The sequence below is a fragment of the Salmo salar genome, chromosome ssa10 (assembly GCF_905237065.1).
Source record: "Salmo salar chromosome ssa10, Ssal_v3.1, whole genome shotgun sequence".
Classification (NCBI taxonomy): domain Eukaryota; kingdom Metazoa; phylum Chordata; class Actinopteri; order Salmoniformes; family Salmonidae; genus Salmo; species Salmo salar.
Genome location: NC_059451.1, coordinates 108,616,181 through 108,626,396, shown reverse-complemented (window position 1 = coordinate 108,626,396; position 10,216 = coordinate 108,616,181). Strand labels below are relative to the sequence as shown.

The 10,216-nt window shown below is 41.5% G+C and overlaps 1 protein-coding gene across 1 annotated transcript; it reads left to right on the top strand.

The window, feature by feature from the left end:
• Positions 1-2,619: 2,619 nt before the first annotated feature.
• On the top strand, positions 2,620-6,638 carry LOC106561584 (B-cell receptor CD22-like). The gene is made up of 3 exons (XM_014125688.2): positions 2,620-2,744; positions 3,039-3,103; positions 3,560-6,638. The coding sequence occupies exons 2-3, from the start codon at positions 3,049-3,051 to the stop codon at positions 5,395-5,397; spliced, it is 1,893 nt and encodes a 630-aa protein (XP_013981163.2). The 5' UTR covers positions 2,620-2,744; positions 3,039-3,048; the 3' UTR covers positions 5,398-6,638.
• Positions 6,639-10,216: the final 3,578 nt, after the last annotated feature.

Genomic DNA, 10,216 nt, shown 5'->3' with positions numbered 1-10,216 from the left:
ACATACGTTTGTATATATAGTGTACAATTGGTCATTCAAATATACACAATTCAATCAATGTATCTTTCACTCTGTGTACCCTGCTAACGTATTACTGGTATACATTTGATAACTTACCAAAGAGATCATCTGAAATTCCAGTGTTGATACAGTAACACAGACAGAGTAGAACCCCAGTGGTCTTCACCCGTGAACCTCCCATTCTGACTCCTGACTGGGGTCTTGCTGGCTAAGACAAGTGGGTTTATATGGTGGGGGGGTTAACTATGTGGGTAGGGTTACTTGTTAACCAGACTGCAGCCGTCTGTAGAGAACAGAGCTCGGCTAGAGTCATAGTGAGGAAGACAGAAGAGTAACACGTTAGACTCGCATACTGCCTCAGACAACAGTGCTCAGGGTGACTCCCCCTCAGAACTTGATAACAACAATCTCTGGTGAAACGTCATTTGTGATGAAAGACCAACACAGCCAGACATTTTTTTTTACAATGGAGCAAGCATTGAAACTGATCCATGGTATTGTAATCTGATAGTTTCCAACTATTCTGTCAGTGTCTTAAACCTAGGGCAGGATCACTATAATATAGCCAGTGGCACCACGCTGTCTGTGACAAAACAACCCCATAAAATCAACCAAAGAAGAGGGCCAAGACATCCATAAACCACCCTGGACAATGCGGAGAATCCTCAGAGATCCAAACTGTTAAAGGAACCGCAGACATGAGAGGAGTGGCTTAAGGAATAGACAGAAAGAGAACAACGTAAATATATCTCAAAAATGAATTCAAAGATATTAAATCATTTGATTACTGCTACGGTGCTGTGTGGGTTGTTAATCAGATTTGTCCCACCATTCTTGATTTCTTGTCCTTTTTCTTTTTTTCCTTACATTTCAATTGTTTGACATTTAACTGCATTGTTAGGAGCTAGTAACATAAGCATTTCACTGCACCCGCTATAACACCTGCCAAACTTGATTTGATTTAAAGGCTGATATTCATCTTATCAATCAATGGGCCATGGAAACAGTTAAAGGAACAGGGCCACATTCAGTAGGCAGACTTTATCGAACATTGCAGACAGAAATGTAACGAATAGAGCTGACAATATTTTATTCTACATGTCAGAGAGGCATGTTGTTCTACATAACATATTTCTATCTGTACGTTGTACAATGTCGTGCCTTGCTGAATGCGCTCCAGGCTAGTTTACTGCTGCCTGGGCATTCAGCTGACGTACTGTGTGCGGTACAGGGAAGCTGGGCTATCGACAAAGACATCTTCTCATGACGATCAACTTGACCTTTATAGCTGAGTTTATGAGACATGGCACAGGAAATGGGAACAATTCATTTGACTTCTTGAACTCTTCTGTCTTTTTGGATGAATGCTAAATTAATCTTCTATGATGCTGAGGGGATAGAGAGGTCTTATGGTGGATCTTATGAATCATGTGAATCTAGAAGCTCTTAAGTTTTCTCAATGCCCTTTAAGCCACAACATTTCAAGCATACCAAAACTAAGAACACATGGGACTTGCTTGGCCGGCAGGGAACTGGTACAGTTGAGGAAACATGGCATCAAAACAATACATTTCAAATCAGCATAATTTTCTGTTGAAAACATGTACCTTTTACACACATCAAGACTGACACACTATTCCACAAACAGAGTTAAATCTGATGTGATGTAAATGGGGGTTTACTTACCAGGAGCATTGGAGTAGTCTGGTTGATAGTCAGGACACAAGTGAAGTCAGCTGTTGACTGTCATAGGACAAGCAACCTTTGGGAATGTGACAGAATGTCCTGTCCTTTATACAGACGATATTCATACAAACCTGATTTGAACAGCACAAGTGTATCTGCTCTGAACTAATATTGTAACATACTGTAGGCTACCCCTAGAAAGCACAGCAGGAAAATCTATGCTGAAAGTGTGTGTGTGTGTGTGTGTGTGTGTGTGTGAGAGTGTGTGTGTGAGAGTGTTTCAGCATAGATTTCCGAAACATTTCCATGTTGTTCATTCTAGGAAACATGCAGGAGTAGCCTACAGTATGTTACAATACTAGTTCAAAGCAGATGCAAATGATGAGGGCATCCCACTGTGCCCGAGTCTGACTCCCACTGGATCTGACTCCCACTGGTTCTGACTCCCACTGGTTCTGACTCTCACTGGATCTGACTCCCACTGGGCACACTCAGTAGTGGCTCAGCCCTCAGCACAGAGAACGGTTGCCAGGCTGCAGCTGCAGGCTGTTCCAGCACAGGATTTCCCATCTACCTGATATGCATATGGATTCAGATAAATAAATGAATAACATGGATTTATTAAAGTCATTACACTTCTTATCTCAAAATTGTCACAAATCTCACAATTGACTTGATGGAAACTAGCCTGACAGTTGACTTGATGGCAACTAGCCTGGTGTTTCTCATTAAAGAGTGCGTGTGGCAGAAGATTGCTGAGAAGTTCTACAACAAAATCAGTCTGGTAAGGTGAAAGTGTATATTTTGGGGCGATTTCAACAAGGACATTTTCAGATTTTGCATCCTGTGTAAGTGTGCTCCACATATGAAGAAACACAGCCATATGCAATGTTCACACATTGTTAAGCCCTTTAGTGACATATTACAAGTTGCTATGCAGGAAATGGCATAAATAGGCAGGAAATAAGCTCTGCATTACCTGTAGCCCCCTTAACCACAGCTCACTAGCTAACTGATTGGACGTCGCTCCCAACGCTGTAAGTACAGTATACTTTCTGATATTTATTTTGTAAATTATTTGTTTCTAGTCATCCTTCTGGGCATGGGAGTACTACTCTGTACTTTTTCAAATGAGTGAATTTGTGTTGCTGGAACATAGGCCTACAGTACAATATATGGACTGAGGTTTCACATATTTAGTTTATATTGATTTCTGTATTAAAAAAAAGAAGAACATAATGATGGTTCTCCCCTTAATTTAGGTGTCAGGTTATTCAACACTTATAAAGTGTGTTTTATTGTCTATTTTGATTTAATTTCTCTGATTGCAGGATGTGAAACATGGCCGTAACAAAAGCAGGAAGTGTGTTCATGGCTTTTCTCTTCTCTGTGGGAGGTATGATAAATAATAGCACTACATTTCTCCTTTTTATCAGTATCGTTGTGTGACCTACAGACAAATATCATAAAACAATCAGAATAAGATGCTTCTAAATGTTCTTCTAGTGTGCCCAGTGTCACTTAGGTTGTCCTTCACTCTTCTCTGAGTAATGTTTATCTGTTGTTTCCAACCACACGCATCACAGAAAATGTAGTGTTGACATCACACTGGAAGAATTAGGATGTTGTTGTGCTTATAGTATGTGCGTAGGAGTACTGTATACTACAAAACAGGTTCAATGAGCAAGGCAGCTAACTGATAAACAACCAGAAATAACGATGGATTTTCTGGTTCATTAAGAAAGCTAAACTTAGATATGTGTTTTTGGTTGAGTCAATTAGACCATGCCTATTTCAAGCTTATCTTAAAAAATGAAGAAAATAGGCCTTATGATGTGTGATTGTGTTGCAGTGAAACTGGCCCACAATGGATGGAGTGTGTCTTACACCCGGAAGCAAATCTGTATCTTGAAACGTTCATCGGTGGACCTAACCTGCTTTTACACATATCCCAGTGGTAATTTAGTCATATCAACATTCTGGTTTAGTGCCAAACAAAGTGATAAGTGGAGAGATAATTCGATCCCAGAGGACCTAACAGAAGACCCAGGGTATTCAGGTCGTGTGAAGTACCCTGGAACAGAAAGTGGTCACTCCACCCTGAGAATCACAGACCTGAGAGAGGAAGACTCAGCTGAGTATCGCTTCTCGTTTCATAAACAGACTTCAGGGTTGGGTTATAGCTTACCGGGAACATCTCTTTCCATCACAGGCCTGCAGGTGAAGGTGACAGGAAGTCAGAAACTGACACTGACTTGTAGCACCACCTGCCCTCTGAGTGACAACCCCACCTATATGTGGTACATGAACGGACAATATTTACAAGAAGACATCTTTCCCTGGTACCGATACTTAGTCAGCAGTAATTATGCAGGTAGCTACTCCTGTGCTGTAAAAGGCCATGAGAATCTCCACTCTCCTGCAGTGTGTGTTCACGGTCACAACTGTCAGAGTGTCACTACTGTCAATAGAAATATGTGTGCCTTAAAGGGGACATCAGTGGACATTTCCTGCACTTACACATATCCCAACGACCCCCAGATCAGTAAAGCATTCTGGTCTAATAAATGGGGGCCTAGAGGGGATCCTGAAGATCTGAGCCAGGACCCAAAGTATATGGGTCGTGTGGAGTACCGTATTCCTGGAAATAAGGAGAATGACTGTACCCTGAGATTCAGAGGTCTGAGAATGAGTGACTCAGCTGAGTACAGGTTCACTCTCAGAAACATTTTAGGAGGGAAGTTTGCTGGAACTCCTGTATTGCTGACTGTCACAGATGTCCTATTGGAGTTGGGTCCCACATCTGTGTCAGAGGGGGAGAGTGCCATACTGAGATGTAGAACCAAATGTACACTGGGTCCAAACACAGCCTTTATTTGGTATAAGAATGGACAGCCTATACCAAACAACTATCCCTACTCCAACAGCCTGTGCCTAAACCCAGTCAGCAATGACGATGCAGGCGGCTACTCCTGTGCTGTAGATGGCCATGATGATCTCCACTCTCCGGAAGTGACTCTCACAGTCAGATACAAACCAAAGAGCACTTCAGTGTCAGTCAGTCCCTCTGGTAAGATAGTGGGGGGCAGTTCAGTGACTCCCCCACTAACATGCAACAGTGATGCCAACCCACCAGTGCAGAATTACACCTGGTTAAAGAGAAGCATAACTTCACCAATAGCTTCAGGGCAGAGTTATACTATCAATAAAATCAGCTCTGAAGACAGTGGAGAATACTACTGTGCGGCACGGAACATTTTAGGGGGAGAGAATTCCAGTCTCATTCCTATTTATAGTCCTGTTGCTTTTATTTCGGCTCCTGTAGTGGGGGTAGGGGTGGGAGCTGTTTTGGCTGCTGGGGCGCTTGTCTTCACCTACTGCATGCTGAAGAGAAGATTCAGAGGAAGTGATCATTCCATAACGGACACACACAGTGTCCATGTCCATCCTGACCCTAACAGTGACACGTACACAGCTCTGATCAACATCCAGTCCCCTGAAAATGAAGATTTAAGGGGCACCACCAGTGACACGTACACAGCTCTGATCAACATCAAGTCCCCTGAAAATGACAAACAGGAAGGTGTAACACACACAGACCTTCAGAGAGAGGATCAAATCCCAGTATATGAAAACATCCCATTGTATGAGACCATCCTGAGAGTAGAACCACCACAGAGCCTGGACTGAAGGCATTTGGCAGAGACCCATGGTACCAAAGCAAACCTAGACCTCACATACGCTCTTGCTTTTACTGTACATTATATTGATTTCTTTGGGATGAGGTTATTGAGCTTTAATTTATTATTAATTATTCAAATTATTAAAAGCTGTAAGTGAAATTATGTATTAATAATGGACAACTGTCCCAAGATTATGCTTCTGTACTTTCCCTAAAGGATTTGCTTTTATCGTGTTAGGAGAAGTTACTTATTTTCCTGCTATCAGAGATAAATGTACCTTACTTTATATTTTACATATTTTTTCAGTATCATACTATTTATACTTATTTTATTCTCAAATGATTTGTGATAACTGTAGTTTAGTGTAAATTACATAATCTTGTAAATAAGCCCACGTTTTTAAATGCAATTCTTTTTTTATTTTTTATGAATAGAGTGAATGAGTGTCTGCGTGCGAGCATTCTGCTTGCATCAAAGTATGAAAGCATCCCACTGTGCAACTGTCTTAAGTCCCTGAGCCTGTGGATCCTGCTTACCCTGCCGAGGGGTCTTACCCCCACTGGGCAGGCTCAGTAGTGACTCAGCCCTCAGCACGGACCATGGTTCCCAGGCTGCAGCTGCCAGCTGTTCCAGCACAGGGTTTCCCATCTACCTGATATATATCTTGATTCATAGAAATAAAATAACATGTATTCATGCAAAACGGTCATTACACTGTTAGGGACTCAATCTCACAATTGTCACAAATCTCCCATCTGACTTGGTGGCAACGAGCCTGGTGTTTCTCATTAAAGAGTTGAAAGGAGCATTCTGGAGCATTTTGACCATCATGGGTTTTGAGAATGGGTGGCCAGTGATTAACTGAAATCATTTTACAGTAGGGATCCATTCATTATTAATTATTTAATAAATTCATTATTACATTTTTGTCTAGAAGTCAACACCACTACATTCATGTCAGCATTTTCTCGGTTAAACCAAGAGATTTAGAGCATATTGGCATTTATTGGGATGACTCATGTACGAGGTCACAGCCACAAAGTCATACAATCTGATTTTAAACTTAACTTTAACAACACTGCTAACCTTATGCATAAACCTAACATTAAATTAAGACAAAAGGCACATTTTTGTTTTCATGAAATGGTACAATATATAGGCAATTTTTTCTTTGCAGCAGGCGCATCTACTGGGAATCGCTCAGCTCTGCCTCCGGGACAACATTCCTCCCAATAAACATCAACCTGCATGGTATTATGACTCATTAATTATTTAGGAGAGGTTCACATTATTTTCTTACTTTATTACATACAGTTCATTGTCAAGGCCAAATGCAGTTCAAAACAGTAGGGGTCTTCTCCACAAAAAGACAAGTTTAGTTGAAGCTGACGACGTTAGGAAAGGCTAAATGGTCAATCATACAACACTACTTTTTCTGATGCCATGATCACACTGAAAAATAGGCAATTTGCCTCAAGAAATAGAATTGAAGTTCAAACACAATATTGCTTTTAAACATATCCCCTGGTATCAAATTCTATGAACACATAAGACATTGGAAGCCTTATTGTTCTAGGGCAAGTATTTAGTTCAGTCAGCTACTGTAGCTATCAAAGAACAGTACATTCGTGACTCATCTCTAGTCCTGTACAGTATCAACGCCTGTGCAGGTAAACAAAACCTCCCTTGTGCAATGATATCCTAGCGGAATCTTTAGGGTCAAATTTCTTGGCAACAATGGTAAACCAAGGAATTGACACAGCCAGGTGATGGGGGATCTCTAGTGACAAGGCCTGATGAAGCTGAAACATGGTCCATTCAATATTGGGCCACATCCTGGCTGGCAGTATTAAAATGTAATCGAGCATCTGAACAGAATCAGAGAAACACTTGACACAATCGCTGGTATGCTAAATGATGAGGGCGATCTGTTGGACATTAGAAGAGGCTGGTCAGATGTCTATATAAAGCTGCACCAAAAGGAATCACATAGAATAGAGAACCATTTGTACAAACTAGCTGCTTTTTCATCAGCCCCAAACAAAACAAAAAGATGTCATTATAAATGTACAGTACTAGTCAAAAGTTTTAGAACACCAACTAATTCAAGGGTTTTTCTTTATTTTTACTATTTTCTACATTGTAGACATCAAAACTATGAAATAACACATATGGAATCGTGTAGTAACCAAAAAAGTGTTAAACAAATAGCCACCCTTTAGCTTGATGACAGCTTTGCACACTCTTGGAATTCTCTCAACCAGCTTCATGAGGTAGTCACCTAGAATGCATTTCAATGAACAGGTGTGCCTTGTTAATTTGTGGAAGTTCTTTCCTTCGTACTGCGTTTGAGCCAATCAGTTGTGTTGTGACAAGGTAGCGGTGGTATACAGAGCAAGTCTATATTATGGCAAGAACAGCTCAAATAAGCAAAGAGAAACGACAGACCATGAATGTCAGTCAATACGGAAGACATGAAGGTCAGTCAATACGGAAAATTTCAAGAACTTTGAAAGTTTCTTCAAGCGCGGTCGCAAAAACCCTCAAGCGCTATGATGAAACTGGCTCTCATCAGGTCCGCCACAGGAAAGGAAGACCCAGAGTTCATTAGAGTTACCAACCTCAGAAATTGCAGCCCAAATATAAAGTAAGACACATCTTAACATCAACTTTTCAGAAGAGACTGCATGAATCAGGCCTTCATGGTCGAACTGCTGCAAAGATACCACTACTAAAGGGCACCAATAAGAAGAACAGACTTGAATGGTCCAAGAAACACGAGCAATGGACATTAGACCGATGGAAATCTGTCCTTTTTTCAAATTTCAGATTTTTGGTTCCAAAAATGAACGGATGATCTCCACATGTGTGGTTCCCACTGTGAAACACAGAGGTGGGATGGTGCTTTGCTGGTGACAATGTTGGTGATTTATTTAGAATTCAAGGCACACTTAACCAACATTGCTAACACAACATTCCGCAGCGATACGCCATCCCATCTGATTTGCTTAGGCTGTGTAAGGGCTATTTGACCAAGAAGGAGAGTGATGGAGTGCTGCATCAGATGACCTGGCCTCCACAATCACCTGACCTCAACCTAATTGAGATGGTTTGGGATGAGTTGGAGCCCAGAGTGAAGGAAAAGCAGCCAACAAGTGCTCAGCATATGTGGGAACTGGTTGAGAGAAAGTCACGAGTGTGCAAAGCTGTCATCAAGGCAAAGGGTAGCTACTTTGAAGAATTTGTTTAACACTTTTTTGGTTACATCAAAACTATGTTATTTCATCATTTTGATGTCTTCACTATTACTCTACAATGTAGAAAAAGGTAAAAAATAAAGTAAAACCCTTGAATGAGTAGGTGTGTCAAAACTTTTGACTGGTACTGTATAAGACACTCAAAATTACCATATTGGGTAAAGGAGAAGATCAAGAAGGAAGAATCACTTTCCTTAAATGTATCCATAATGGAAAGAAATTGGCCTTTAATGTGTACGCTCTAAATTTATATCAACCTATGTTTTTGATTCTCTGAACAGCATACTGTTAGAATTAACTGAATTCCATCTGGTTATTGGGACAGACATGAATGCCATTTTGGACATGCGGGACAAATCTAATAAGACCAACTACAATCCACATGCAACCAAGGCTCTCCAGAATATACTCAGATTACAACCTCAATGCCTGGTGAGCACATAATCCTGAAGCAAAACAGTACGCTCAAACATGCATAAATCATTCTCACGAATCGATTTCATACTATTACCAACACCTCTATTTAGTTTAATCAAGAAAATCGAAATTTGACATACACTACACGACCACAAGTATGTGGACACCCCTTCAAATTAGTTGATTCGGCTATTTCAGCCACACCCGTTGCTGACAGGTGTATAAAATTAAGCACACAGCCATGCAATCTCCATAGACAAAAATTGGCAGTCGAATGGCACGTACTGAAGAGCTCAGTGAATTTCAACGTGGCACCGTCATAGGATGCCACCATTCCAACAAGTCAGTCGTCAAATTTCTGCCCTGCTAGAGCTTCCCTGGTCAACTGTAAGTGCTGTTATTGTGAAGTGGAAACGTCTAGGAGCAACAACGGCTCAGCCGCTAAGAGGAAGGCCACACAAGCTCACAGAATGGGAGTCCTCGGTTGCAACACTCACTACAGAGTCCCAAACTGCCTCTGGAAGCAACGTCAGCACAATAACTGTTCGTCGGGAGCTTCATGAAATGGGTTTCCATGGCCGAGCAGCCACACACAAGCCTAAGATCACCATGCGCAATGCCAAGCGTCGGCTGGAGTGGTGTAAAGCTCGCCGCCATTGGAGCAGTGGAAACATGTTCTCTGGAGTCAATCACCATCTGGCAGTCCGACGGATGAATCTGGGTTTGGCTTATGCCAGGTAAAACGCTACCTGCCCCAATGCATAGTGCCAACTGTAAAGTTTGGTGGAGGAGGAATCATGGTCTGGGTCTGTTTTTCATGGTTTGGGCTAGGCCCCTTAGTTCCAGTGAAGGGAAATCTTAACGCTACAGCATACAATGACATTCTAGATCCCTCAAACTCAACTCTGGACCTTGAAGGTGAACAATGTGTTGCTCCAGGGTTTAATGAATTGCTCCAGGGTTGCCGTTGATAATGGCAGACCCTGGCATTGACCCCAGTCTCCGAGGGCATCTCAGGGGGAGTTGGGATATGCAAAAAACACATTTCCAATTCATACACATATAAATACACACTTGTGAAATGGGACAAATAAGTACCCACCAAATTAGAAGTAGCAGTAGTAGTAGTATTACTGGAATGATCAAGCAGTA